Source organism: Ruditapes philippinarum, unplaced genomic scaffold (genome assembly GCF_026571515.1).
Source record: "Ruditapes philippinarum isolate M1 unplaced genomic scaffold, ASM2657151v2 ctg1429_1_1_1_1, whole genome shotgun sequence".
NCBI classification, from domain to species: Eukaryota; Metazoa; Mollusca; class Bivalvia; order Venerida; family Veneridae; genus Ruditapes; species Ruditapes philippinarum.
In genome coordinates this window covers 2330-17411 of record NW_026867369.1, presented here as the reverse complement: position 1 = coordinate 17411, position 15082 = coordinate 2330, and the positions used below count along the sequence as shown (strand labels likewise).

The 15082-nt window shown below is 32.3% G+C and overlaps 1 protein-coding gene across 2 annotated transcripts in view; it reads right to left on the bottom strand.

Annotated features, from left to right (window-relative positions):
- The window catches only part of LOC132735836 (CDK5 regulatory subunit-associated protein 3-like), a 17183-nt gene extending 2101 nt beyond the window's left edge, over positions 1-15082 (bottom strand). The window contains exons 1-13 of one of the 2 annotated variants that reach the window (XM_060722844.1): positions 15017-15082; positions 11834-11955; positions 10074-10205; positions 8452-8601; positions 7930-8018; positions 7008-7097; positions 5898-6034; positions 4781-4949; positions 4119-4226; positions 3347-3431; positions 2355-2440; positions 1573-1775; positions 474-645 (exon numbers count right to left, since the gene is read on the bottom strand). In XM_060722844.1, coding sequence (XP_060578827.1) covers positions 474-645; positions 1573-1775; positions 2355-2440; positions 3347-3431; positions 4119-4226; positions 4781-4949; positions 5898-6034; positions 7008-7097; positions 7930-8018; positions 8452-8601; positions 10074-10205; positions 11834-11888 — 1476 coding nt within the window. In that variant the 5' untranslated portion in view covers positions 11889-11955; positions 15017-15082. Of the gene's footprint in view, positions 1-473; positions 646-1572; positions 1776-2354; positions 2441-3346; positions 3432-4118; positions 4227-4780; positions 4950-5897; positions 6035-7007; positions 7098-7929; positions 8019-8451; positions 8602-10073; positions 10206-11259; positions 11278-11833; positions 11956-15016 lie in introns of those variants that run through there. The other variant, XM_060722845.1, reaches the window with a different exon arrangement.

The window sequence follows — 15082 nt, the reverse complement described above, 5'->3', positions numbered from 1 at the left end:
ATTAACAAAGGGCAATAACTCCAAAATTAGGACAAAAAGAGTTATTTTTCTTATGCACTGCACATCTACCCATTGAGATCTATTGGCCTACAAAGTTTCATGTTGATATCTCTTATAGTTTTAGAGTTATGCCCCGGACAAGATTTTTCTATAAGGGGAGATAATTCAAAAACCGGGCAAAATAGAGTTATGGTTCTTTGACACTGCACTCCCCCTCAATGCCCTCTACCACTGTATGAAGTTTCAACAAATTATCTCCAAGGGTTTTCAAGTTATGCTCCGGACAAGACAACGGACGGACGGACGGATAGACAGACAAGGCGCCGACTATATGCTCCCCCGAAATTTTTCGGGGAGCATAAAAATATTCATATTATTTATCATTTTTGGTCCCAGATTACAGGTTAAAGTGTTTTAGCTTATCAAATCAAAACAAGCTAGTACATAAATTATCATAGGAAACATGAACCAACCTGTTTCTGCATTTCTTTGGTACGTTTAACAAGAACATCTAATTTAGGGATGAGATCTCTCTCCTCCGTTTCCATATCATGTCTGCGAGATATTGTCTCCTTCTCGTAAAATATCATCTTATCTGCTAAACTCAATGTTGATTTTAGTGTATCCTTCAATCTCTCTACATACCTGAATAAATTAAAAACATTGAGTTGTTAGTATTTATTTTGCTTTTGAAGACATCAACCATGGATGAGATATAGAACAAATATTATTTCCATTTTCCTAGTTTTTTCATTTAATACCTTTAATACCAAATATGAGCTGCGCCATGACAAAACCAACATAGTGGGTTTGCGACCAGCATGGATCCAGACCAGCCTGCGCCTACATGCAGTCTGATCAGGATCCATGCAGTTCGCTTACCAACTCTATTACAAGTAGAGAAACTGATAGCGAACAGCATGGATCCTGATCAGCCTGCAGGGATGTGCAGGCTGGTCTGGATCCATGCTGGTAGCAAACGCACTACGTTGGTTTTGTCGTGACGCGACTCATGTGTTTAGGAAAAGGATGTCAATTTTGAGTGCAACTTTGTAGAATAATGTATGGTTCAAGTTCAAATGCACAGGAATAAAATCACTAAGAGTGATAGGCCCGAGTGATTAATTACAAAACATTAGAACAATAAACCCTGCATTATTATACTATAATGCAAGAAAAAATTATATCTATTTCCATTCTAACATCAAGGTATATTTTGGAGAAGAAATGGCAAAGTAAATATTCCTCATAGAAATATACTCATTCATCAATAAACAAAAGTTCAGCTGCCACAATTACAGCAGACCGGTCACGGCTGCAAAACCCAAACAGTAGCTTAAACCTTTAACCTGCTGGAACCAAAGCCTTTGCTACCAGTATAGATACTGGCTGTCCTGCACATCAGTGCAGTATGACCAGGCTCTATACTGTTGGTACCTCATTTATTTTTTAATTGAAATCACTTTAACTTAAACAGACTGTTCCCATTTCAAAGCAGGACAATTCCATTCCATAAAATCAGCTGGTGAGGGCTAATCAATCATTAATGAAACAATAAACTATCAAACTTACCTTGGAGAATCTCTGATCAGCATGAGGTGTTGTATCTGTACTGATGTTAATTGACCAATCACAGCACTTAAATCTGTTGCCATGGTTTCTACTTGTTTACCCTCTACTTGTATACCAGCTGGTGCATTTTGAAACTGACTAGATGAGAGAACATTACCTTCTACACTTAACTCTGATATACGCTGACTTAAAAATGCTTCCAACTGAAATATTCATACATTAATAGTTATAGCTTAAAAATATCTCAACAATAGTAACCAGCATGATAAAAAATATCCATCTCTGTGCTTCAATATAATCTATTTAACATATTTGTTAAACAACTACCCTAGGTAATTTATGACATATTTACAATTTTTTGAAAATGTATTCTTGTATTAATTATAAAACACAACTTTACAAAGAATTAAGAGCTTGCGTAAGACAACAGACTAGACTATTCTCACTGCTTGATAATAAAACAAGAGCATTGAAACAAGAGCATGGATAATGTAGAATTTTGTAAGTTTTAAAAAAGGGTCATAATCCTGTAAAAATTCATGATAGAGTTACAGGCCTCAGAAAGCGACCTCCTATTATGCTTTTAAGATTACAACTTGCATGCAAAAGCTAACCAAAGTGTGACTGTGGCAGACACCAGGGCAAGAACAACACCTCTCCCTATTCTTTGAATAGTTAAGCTAAAAATGAAACATTAACAGCTAGATAAACCATCTATATGCTGGCTGATCACAGCCATTATTCTACAAGGAATTTCTACATGTACAAGGTAAGGTACATACCTCAAACAGATCATCTAAGAAAAGATTCCTAGCTGCTGGATTATCCAGTAATGTCAGAGCTTCCTCACCAGAAGCTGTACCTTCATCTAAAATAATCAAACATACCAAAATAATGAAGATATAAACATAAAGTCTTTTATATTTTCTTAAAACCCTAATGATGATTTTTCACAATTACAATTCTTTTCAAAATAATTTTAATAAAGTCAAAATTACCGAATTTACCTTAACCACACTGGAAGCATAAATGATTAGCTTTTGCAACTAGTACTAAGCCTGGTAAATCTATTTCACCAAGTCTGCAGTATAAGGGTTATAACAACATTAATATAACATTTGATATAAGTAAATACTTAAGATGACATTTTCAACTCGTACTTCAAATGTCAATACATGTATCTTAAAAGGACTCCACCAAGGTTTTTTTAATTAATGGGACTGGAAATTATTTTTTTTGATAAATGTTCCAATTGTTGTAGGTCTAGATCAAGTACTTGTGTTCAAAAATTCAGATCATGCTCTCAATACATTTTTCTAGAATATTTATTATGATTATGAAAATTGACTAAAAATTGAAAAACATGCGTCACATTGGGTTTTAAGGACAGGAGTAAAATACGATTTTCATTTTTTTATGAGTGGATTCTTAATATTCTTTTTATATCTTTTTGTTTTAAGTATCATAGTCGATCTAAATACAAAATTCAACTTCCCTGTTTTAGGCTTTTGAACCTCATTGAAGTTCCTTTAAGCAGTTAAGTTTAGTTTTTAGGCATTCAACATTACTTTTGATTTGAGATTCATGTTGTAACAAAATGAAATGATCAAAAAGATGCCTTGTGCCTTATATGTGCTTCTAACACAAAGAAGTGGGTTGCTTCTAACCCAAAGAAAGTGATTAAAATACCCAATTCAAGAGTTTTGTTCATGACTATCAGATTTGTGATTACTATTGACTTTCACAAAATACAGAAATATATTGATATAATTACCAGATGATTTCTGTGAAGATTCTACTTCTATATCTCCCCAATCAATCTCTTCACCCATCTGCTCTACCTCGATATCTAAACCACTCTGAAAACATGCACAACACATACAATCTATGTACAATAAAAATACATGTAATAGAAAGAACAGCGAAACACAAGGCTATCTGATTTGTATGAGGGGGCTACGGCCAATGTATAAATCAGATTGTCGGGTGTTTGATGTTCTTTCTCTTTTGTATCATAGGCAAAAATACAAACATGTTCCCTGTTGTCACAATATGAAACCCCAGAAAAAAGTACCGGTAACCAATAAACGAGCATTTGAATATAATATTTCTATAGCTATCCCTTTCTCTGTCGTCACAATAAGTAAACTCCTGAAAAAATGAGCCAATCAACAGGCATGCTCTGGAGTGCGGGTAACTAATACCTGCAATCCGATTAACTCACTGTGCATGTATACCATTTATTGGTATAAAATTTTTACATGTTTTTCACCAAGTTTTATGATTGGCGTTTTATATCTAACATAGAAACTGTTATTAAATTATGTAAAAAAAGTACATGTACAAAACATACAAAATAATTACAAATAATTAAGATGATGGATTTGACATAGTTACATAATTACAAGAAATAACACGGAAAAAAACATAGTATAAAATATTATAATTTGCAACAGAATTTTATCACAAAACTAGACAGTATTTGTTTAAATTAACAATTAAAGACTATAATAGAACAATATAAACCTGTATTTTATGTATTATACCTTAGCTTCATCTGTGCCTCCACTTTCTATTGTAATTCCTGATATATCAAAGTCAATTTCAGCTTCTTGGTTAATTTCATTGGTTCCATTTAAATCACCCCAGTCAATCTAAATATAAAGATCTTATGGTCTAAACAATATTTATTTTTTCTTTCATATTTTCCATACGAAATGACGATACATATATATTACAATCAGTACTGAGTAATAAGCTAAAGGCTTACATGAAATTGATTGTCTACACATAAGTACCTTTATTATAGTTATATTGAAATGAAACTATAGATTGGTTAACACAGAAAAATCACTGAAAAATTCTCAGTCTTATTTACCATAATCACTCAGCATACACAGTTGTGTATCTTCATATACATGTATATTAGAGTTCTTTATTCAGTTTTTTTTTCTGATTATCATTCAAGTATTATTCAAGAAATTATAATATATAATATCATGAAAAACATTTTTTAAAATACTTAATGCTACACTGAAAATAAAAATTTTCTGTACATCCTAGTTTGTTTTCATATCTGAAAGGCACTTTGGACTTCTTGTTTTAAGTTTGTCCATAATTTGTAAGGACGCTCTCTGTAACTGTCTAATATCCACAGATAAACAATACTGGAATATCTTGCTGACATTAAACACTACAGTATACTTACATCAGCTCCATCTTCTACTACAACATCTTCTTCATCTTTTGTATCTATGACAACACGAGAATTCTCTACATGGACTGGTTTACAGCCATGTTTCCATTCATATGTTGTTGTATTACCTTTCTGCTGAATATATCTCAATACAGGAACACAGTCTGAGTCCTGTACAGTACTGAAAATATAACAATTTAAATTAACAATTCCAACTCTACTTAAATGTTACTAGAATTTCTTTAAACAGTTTCATCCTTAAAAAGTAGATCTGTCGAAAATTGGGGGAGTTCAGTAAATCATGTAAAAAATAATGAACATTTCAAAAAGTATTATATTTTTGAAATTCCTAAATCATACTGGTTTTGAAAAAGTTATACATCAACTTTGCTCACTGAGACTGCTGATGCTAATAGCAGGGTATGTATACTATACATATATGAGCAAGTCAGCCTATATATTGTTCCAACAGTTTGCATACATGTATATAGTCAACATCTTTGTATCTCATAACATAATTATACAATGTCAATAATTTCTACATGTAGAAATAATGAGGTTTTACATTTTTTTACAAATTTCTGCAGATGATTCTTTTTTTTTGTTTCAGTAAGTTGTAAGTTTCATGGTAAAGATAATATAAGCTACATATATCAGAAATTTGTAGACAATGAAAGCCTTGTTATTTCTAATATGTAACCACATTTTGGTACCTAGACATACTGCTTGCTGGTTATCATAACCCTTACCAAGCTCAATATCTGAAATAGTCTTATCCATCTTACAATTTGGCACTATCATTCACCATTGTTAGGGGAAATTTCAGAATATGTTCTGAATGAGTAGTGAACAGTTCAGACTACTTTGATTGTCACTTGTCTCATGGTTAGATATACCAGTAGGCTGACTGTTTATAAGTTAGACTGAGTATAGCTAAACCAGACTGAGTATAGCTAAACCAGACTGAGTATAGCTAAACCAGACTGAGTATAGCTAAACCAGACTGAGTATAGCTAAACCAGACTGAGTATAGCTAAACCAGACTGAGTATAGCTAAACCAGACTGAGTATAGCTAAACCAGACTGAGTATAGCTAAACCAAACTACAATAGAATAAACAAACATGTACCTGTTCAGAAGAAAACTTCTAAAATCCTGATAGTATTTTACAGCACCATTTAGTTTCTGTGCCTGGACAGCTACTTCATCAAACACTTTGGGTAAATCTTGTACAAGAGCAGATAACTCTGATTTTATTTTGTCTCCCTGGAATAACATCATATATAAAGGATTGGTGAGTACAGTTAAATGTTCAACATTAAGTATTTCTATAAAGGCATCACAGGTAGCATAATATTTTGACTTGTAGCAACCACATTGGCTAACTATTGCCCAGGAACATTTGCTGCCCTTTTTGTCTCCTTGATTTTTAACCAGCTGACATTGGCCCCTTCACAGAATATTTATGGGTGAAATTCGCTGACCTCCCTATCTATATTTTTTCATTTTCTTTTTTCTAAACCACTTTATAATACATGCTCCTTCTATGCTAATTTGCAAGATTGGGTTACATATTTACTAATTATCTGTGTTAACCCATTACTTCATATACACGCCTTTTAACGCCTTTTTCCCCCCCCCCCCCCCCTTTCTGTTGTCTCAAATGATGAAAAAATGCCTTATTTAGGCCGCAAACACTTGTTTTTGTTTGAGAAATGTTGTTAAAAAAAGTGACCTCTTTTTCAAGGCGGCCCCCCAACCAAAAGATACACCAGGGGGTTGCCAGAAGGGGGATGTGCCCCCTTCTGTTTGGGGGGTTTGAAGGGGGGCGGAGTCCCCCTCATCGCCAAGAAAATTTTGGACTTGTGAGAGGCTGTAAATGACCCCAGATTGATCATAAGGTAACATGTAACCAACGCTGAAAAGCATTTGACTCTATCTCAATCCATTGAGAAGTTGCAGCACTTTGAAATCAATTTTGATGGAAAAAATCAACGCAAAATAGTGATTTTTGGCAATTTTGAGATGTCCCCTCGTTGCCATGGTAACATAAAATTTAAGCCTGAGCATGTTGTTGCAAGGGCAATGGTCCAGTCAACATTTGTGCCAAGTTTGATTAGTGTTGAAGCAGTTTTTATAGTATTATAGCAATTTGAACTTGTAACGAGAGACTTTTCAATGAAAACAGCCATTTTTCACAAAATGCTCATGAAGTAATGGGTTAAGACATAAAACTTACTTTAATACCAAGTTCTTTACAACTATTACTGTATTTCTTCCTAAGTTCAGCAGCCTTGTTAACATAGTCTGTCTCTTTCTTATCACATTCCTGTAAAATATCATATCTCCTAGTTAAATATTATACCTAAAATACCTTTATATAATGTATATAAGTTATCATTACAAATATTTACAAATCACAATGATATCTGTTCATATTTTATTGATACACTGCATTGTAAAATTATTGTTTATATAGCCACAAAAGATGAATATATTTTTCTGACACTGATTATTTGTGAATATCCTTGTTACATATCATATTCATCTAAAGAAAGGTAATAAATTTTTTCACTAAATTTATATTTAAGTCCTTAAGAAATAATAAAGCTAAAACATAAACACTGCATGTGTGTAAATACTTGTCTCTTAAAATTACCACTTTGACAAAAATTCTAACTAATAGAAAGGCCATAACTCCAAAAATATAGCTTCCAGAATTATGCCCCTTGTCTTACAACTACCTCTTCATATAGAAACTTTTAAAATTGCTTGAGTAATGGCCTAAATCAAAGTTTTTGCTTGACAACAATAATCATAATATTTGAAACAGACAAGCAAAAATGACATGCATATAACTGACATTCCAAATTTTACTAAGAAACTTTGACAAATAGCCAAAATTTATAACAACTAAATGACATTCACTCTCTGGACAGTGGTTGATATGGGGTGACCTAATTTTTAATTGATGCAAATACTGGTATATAAATTTCAGGCTGTCTTATACTGTCTGCTGATAAGTTTTGTAAGGAAACATTCCAAATTCATGAAATAGCAATCTTATTACACAAATTCAATAGGGTTTCAGCATGTTTGTTAAAAGAAAAACTGCTACCCTAAGCGTGAAAATCAAAATAATATAAATGTACATGGTTTACCTTCTGAACTTGTTGACATTTAGCTATCTGTTTCTTCAGTGCTGGTATTTCATATGTTACATTCCTCATTAACATCTGTGCTGTCTCAGCTACAATATAATATCCTCATTTATATATACAAGATATATACAGTATTAACATTATCATAGTTTAAACATAGGGAATCTTCTTCAATCTCTATTTTAGGATAAAAAAGAGTTGCTCCTAGACAGCGTGCTTGATAATCCTCAGTGCTTGACAGTAAGAAAAGGGCCATAACTCTATAAAAATGTAACTCAAGGGTTCTGACAGGGACTCTGAATTCTTCCATGTGAGGAAGCTATCCAACTAGCTAACAGAAACTGTGTGGTTCTACTCAGCTACCTGTTTGTGTCTACAATAATGCACAGAGAGTCACCTTGAGTCTTCCTTTACATAGACATATGACATATTCTGTGTTAGGGCAACATAAAACCCTGCCAAAAATAAAAGAACAACTGAGACTTTCTAGAAATATTTTGTTAAAAGGTAAATTTTACCTACCCAGAAACATGCAATCTTTTTCATAAATTCTAATGATGTCGTTCCAGTCTTTCATTTTCTGTGATGAATATTGACCAAATATATTTTTCTCTCCTGCAGCTGTCCCTTTCAGTATATCAATGATCTTCACACAGTGGAAATAATTGATGTCTAAATATACAGAAATATAACCCTTGGTACTATATGTGCAAACAAACTATTATCATATGGCCATATAAACCTGTCAGAAATCTTTATAAATAATCTAATAAATAAAATGTAGAAAGCCATTTTTTTTTATCTTAATCAAAAAAAGTAAGTGTGCAGTATAGTGAGTATGTAGTAAAATTTGACAATGAAACATATGGGAACATCAGCAAATTTGTCAGTTCTAATATCAATAATTTTAGTTTGTTTGGGTAAAATAAGCATATTTGCCATTTGGAACGGGTCTGGTAATCTGACCAGTTGTGACACTGTGAAAAGGCATAACCCATGCTGTATAGCTTAGATGAAGTAAACTTACAGCTGTTAATACATGGCCATATAACCTGTTACACATCTTTATAACCAAATTGTGCCATTGAGTAGAATGTATAATCAAACTGATAATTATTTTTTTTTTATTAACTGTTAATCTGCTAGGATGAGCCGTTGTTGCCAGCATAGATGCACAAGGGTGTTTCATTGAGTATAATAATGCTTACCTATATGAATACATAAAATTGTCCGAAAAGGTACAAACCCTTCAGTAGTTACCGTCTAACAAGCAAAAATTTACCTAGAATTTCTAAGTCGAAAAAGGGGCATAATAATGTAAAAAAGCAAATCAGAGTTATGGGACTTGTGCCAATCATCTTAGATAATCACAGGGAACAAGTGTGTTAAGTTTCAATCCATTCCCTTCAGTAGTTATGGAGATACCAGCTTACACGCAAAAACTTAACCAAGAATTTTTAAGTCGAAGAAGGGACATAATTATGTAAAAAAGCAAATCAGAGTTATGGGACTTGTGCCAATCATCTTAGATAATCACAGAGAACAAGTGTGTGAAGTTCAATCCATTCCCTTCAGTAGTTATGGAGATACCAGCTTACACGCAAAAACTTAACCAAGAATTTCTAAGTCGAAAAAGGGGCATAATTATGTAAAAAAGCAAATCAGAGTTATGGGACTTGTGCCAATCATCTTAGATAGTCACAGGGAACAAGTGTGTGAAGTTTCAATCCATTCCCTTCAGTGGTTATGGAGATACCAGCTTACATGCAAAAACTTAACCACAGGGACGCCGACGCCGACAAATGGGTGACTGCATTAGCTCGATTATTCTTCCAATAGTCGAGCTAAAAATTATAAAATCTTTGAAAATAAGGGCCTCTTCACTGTAATAAATCTTTGAAGATGCCATCCCAGACAGTAATTGTTTGCATCCACATAATCACTGTAAAATTTCAGTCATGCAATTTTTTCCCCAATTTTTAACAAAACTTCGCTGAAATTCCCAATTCCATGGGAATGGGTCATGTTCCTAAAATCCTGGAAAAAATCCCTGAAATTTAATGATATTGTCCAGACTGGAAAAAAAGTCCATTTAAAAGTCCACTTAGCATAGTAAGGGATTAAGAATCTGTCAACAATCTTACATGTTCCCTCGAGTAGTTTGGCAAGTTGATCATTTTCTGGCATGTCCTGTAAAGCTGCATTTATCTTCTCCCGTACAATAAGTGAAGCTGCCTGCCATTGTTGTTTGCAGTGACGACGATCTACTAGCCAGTCTATAACAAGAAAAATATATCAACTGTCTACTACCTAATAATAAGAAAAATACCTACCATCAAGAATGAACTTTTGAATGAGAAAATTTACATTAATTACTTATATTTGGTGTAAAAGAGTGTGTAACTCATAGAAAGAAATAGAGACATAACATGTTTTCCACCAAACCCAGAAATTATTTGAAATGATATTAGACTTAATGTAAGATCAAATGTTACCAAAATATCACCTACAGGAATTTCACATAGTTATAATTCTGGAAGATACTAAAATTTACTACTTTATTAATCTATAGTCAGTTCATGGTACCAGAAACATTTTAATCTTATCAATTAAAATAAGCAGGAATTTTCACAATTCAGACTCTCTATTATATAACATATGAAAACAATCAACAAAGGGACCTAACTTCCCTATAAAATAATTAAATAATATTTAAGCCATGGAAATTTGCACCATGACACTACTGAACACAGAAAAATACTTCTGTATATAATACATGTGTGAAAATAAAACAAAGGGTCATAAATGATAATTCTGTCAGAAATGATCAAATCATAAACTCTAACAATATGCACCAGGGCATTTAATGACAACACTTCTAGTGAAAGTGAAATACTGTGAGATTGGTAGGAGTTGAAGCTGTCCGGTTAGCTCAATAGGTAGAGTGTTGGCCTGTGAATCAGACAACTCTGGTTTGATTCCTAGACTGTGCAGGTCACGATAAATATTTTCTGCACTGTACCTCTGCTCTGGTATGTACAGAAGTTTTAGTTCATTGTGTAAGTGAAAGCAACTAGTACTGGTAAACTGCTTGACAGCCTGCCCAGGAACGATGCGGTGGCTGAACTGTGCTCTGGTAAATTCAATGTGGCTTACTGCTGTGATCCAGAGTGAAAACTACTAACACCACCACTTTGTAGGAGTTGCATAATTAAGACAGTGTTTATGCCTACTTGACTTAATGACAGTAAAGTTTCAAGTTCAGTTAAAAGATATTACCAAGTAATATGAAGTAATTTATTGAAGTGTATAGTTAAGTTAAATACATACCGAGTAATTTATTGAAGTGTATAGTTAAGTTAAATACATACCGAGTAATTTATTGAAGTGTATAGTTAAGTTAAATACATACCGAGTAATTTATTGAAGTGTATAGTTAAGTTAAATACATACCGAGTAATTTATTGAAGTGTATAGTTAAGTTAAATACATACCGAGTAATTTATTGAAGTGTATAGTTAAGTTAAATACATACCGAGTAATTTATTGAAGTGTATAGTTAAGTTAAATACATACCGAGTAATTTATTGAAGTGTATAGTTAAGTTAAATACATACCGAGTAATTTATTGAAGTGTATAGTTAAGTTAAATACATACCGAGTATTTTATTGAAGTGTATAGTTAAGTTAAATACATATCAAGTAATTTATTGAAGTGTATAGTTAAGTTAAATACATACCAAGTAATTTATTGAAGTGTAAAGTTAAGTTAAATACATACCGAGTAATTTATTGAAGTGTATAGTTAAGTTAGATACATACCAAGTAATTTATTGAAGTGTATAGTTAAGTTAAATACATACCAAGTAATTTATTGAAGTGTATAGTTAAGTTAGATACATACCGAGTAATTTATTGAAGTGTATATCAATAGGTAGATTCTCCACATCTTGCTGCATAACTGATTAACTAACAACAATCAATCCTCCAGTCGTAATCTTGATGCTGTCCTATATGTAACTCTGTCTGCACATAAAAATAAAGAGTTTGGTAAAACAACATGAGGCAAAGGAAGAAGGGTGTTCATCAATTATTCTCAGTGCTTGATAGTAAAACAAGAGCTAAGATAATGTAGAATTTTTAATGTTTTAAAAAGGCCATAATTCTGTCAAAATCCATGTACCAGTTAATGGCAGTTATGGGTCTTAAATCTTACTTTGTGAAATTGAGATGAATAAATATTTTATTTCACGTTATTTCAAATTATTTCTTGACATTCGATTCTCTTGATTAATGTAAAAGCTTAAAACATAAGTTAAATTGTTTCAAGTTCAACAAATGTTAAGTAATAACGTACAAAGGCTTTTGAAATTAAATGGTTTTTTACTTGTATTTTAGCAATGAGAATTGAATTGTATTGAAACATATCCTATAGAACTTTTTGTAACAGTGTATTGACTATTGTGATATGCAGAGCAACAGATAAGCTTTGAAAATGAATTGGGTATTGCTCCATCATTTCATTTGTAATTGGGTATTTGTTCTATTTAATTGGGTATTCTTAAACCAGTTACCCTACAATTTTCAGATCCATTGGGTATTCAATTATGAAGATACGAATTTGATGGTTTAAATACCAATAAATAATAAACTGTTTAAAAAGAAGTTAATAGAGGCTAGCCGCTACTTACTTCATATATCAATTTACTGAACTTTTCACAACTTTAAAATATTTATATAAAAAATGCACATATCAAATCTATGTCAGACTTCAAATAAAACAAGTTTAGTTGCAAACGATTACATTGTAACATGTTGTTACTGGAAATCATTTATCAATTAGCTAATTGTTTCAAATCTTCTTGTTTTTTCTTTCGTCCCCTTTTGAACAATGCCATATTGCATTCAGAGAATCTTTTGATACAGATGAACCTACTACTTGATGGTCTCTGCAAAATCAACGGTCTCTGTTGGTCTGTAAAGACAGTCGCCCTGAGTAGATTATTATATAAATTTCAGTCTTGTGCTTAATTGATATGACTTTGGAGACTGGGGACCATCGATTACTAAGTCCTGAATAACATTCAAAACTACCAGCCAACGACTGGTAAATTTTGTGATGATGACAATACACATGAATTGTTGAAACAACTACGTATTTTTTAAATGGGTTTTGATACGCATTTAAAATAAATCAATAGCGTATTTTGTAAAATTAAATGCGTAAATACGCACTTTATCTGTTGCTCTGGATATGTAGCGTGTTGTGAAAACAAGTGTATTGTTACACCCCTATAATTCATACCCATGCTGATGATATTTTACATATTACTCTATATACTTAGTCTACCAATATACATGTATTAACACTTCCTAAAAAAGTGAATCATACAGTTTATATACTTAATTTGGTGCTTCAAATTTGGAATCTCCTAATGTTCAAATAAAACAAACACTATCCAGGGTAATATAGACCTAGTCAAATAAATTAGACGTTACAGGCTTGTCATAGTTTATGTTGGTCAAGCCTGACCTCTAATAGTTATTGCACATAAACGCATAGCATTTTGAAAAATTAAAAAAATGTCTGTTGACTTGCCTTTCAAGCTTCATTCAAAAGCTTATCTTCTTTTCTTTCAATTTCATGCTCAATCATAAACTAAAACTCTCAAATAATGTACTTATCAATTTAAAATAAAATATAATCATCAATCAATTTAAGTCTATCGGCCATACTGGTTAAGTAAGGCGTTTTAGGCGGTATAAGGAATTAAATTACATGAGAGGATTTAATCATGATTTTTCGGATGTGACAGTTTAATTATTTTGTCAAAATTAATGTACATACACGCTGTCATAACTGTTTTTTCGTTCCGCTATGGGTTTTTGAGCAATTTTGATATGACATTGCTTTGCCCAGAAGCAAAAATATCTCAAAGCGACGTCATATTTATACAGTTCTAGGACTAATATAGACCTAGTCCTTCATTGAAAGACATCGCATTTTCTTTTTTTTACATTTTGACATTTATCGGAAAATGCGAAGTCTTTCCATAACTGGCTAATTTCCCATAGCACAAATCGACATGCTTTTCGAGTCGATTTGAATTTACCGGTAAATCACAACTTAAATGTTTTTTATCACAAAAAGCAATTGATTGCATAAAAGACGGAAGCATATTTTCCCAAAAACTGTAAAAATATGCAATCATTACTCACGATATGTAGTTTATTTATCCATATATTTAAGAAGACACATGAAAGACAGTTTGCGGTGACCCCCATATTGGAAATTCCCGGTCATGCTGTGACGTCACTCAAAAAACAATAGTACGAAATTAGTCTGAACGAAAAAAAATTTCTGTTGTGATTTAAGACGCTGACAGGTGCGCGCAATAAAAATTTCGTCTAAAAAATATGGTTCCAGAAATCACCGCATTGCGTAGTACACACAATATGGAGGCTGTTTACACAATTTTAACATGGGATTTGTTTTAAATTGTTTAAAATTTGAATAAGTTGATTTTGATAAGGAAGATACACATTTGTGGTAGGATTAATTAGGATTATTTGTAACATTTTACATCGAAAGTTTGAATGATTGTGCATGTTTATTGTTTTTCATTTTGCTATGGATTTTTAAATAGATATCTTTAGACGTTAAAGCGGATTTGACCAATGTAAAAAATAGCTTCAAATCCGCGGTTACGTCTAAATATTTGGACTAATATAGACCCTGCTTGTTAATTAAACAAAAGAAATATTTCTTTCTCCTACTTTCAACTTTATGAATATGAATATTTTTTTCTAGTGTTGAATTGACCATATATCATTTTATGTTCCCAACACTTGTCAGTCTGGACTGTGGGTTATTTTTAATGCATCCGAATTTAGCATATCCGGACAGTAGCACACTTACAGAAATATGTCACCATTGTACACTTTCTATAAAATAATTGGGCGATTTTAAATTCTAATTATTAAAAACATATCATGTTCTAAATAGATGTAGTGTCTGAAAATCTACTTTTACCTATAATCGACAATAAACGTTAAAATATGTTAAAATGTAAAAAAAAATACCAACCCAACGTCGGATTTTGGCGAGCTTGATTGAAAATTATAACGATAGGCCTATTCTCATTTTTAATCG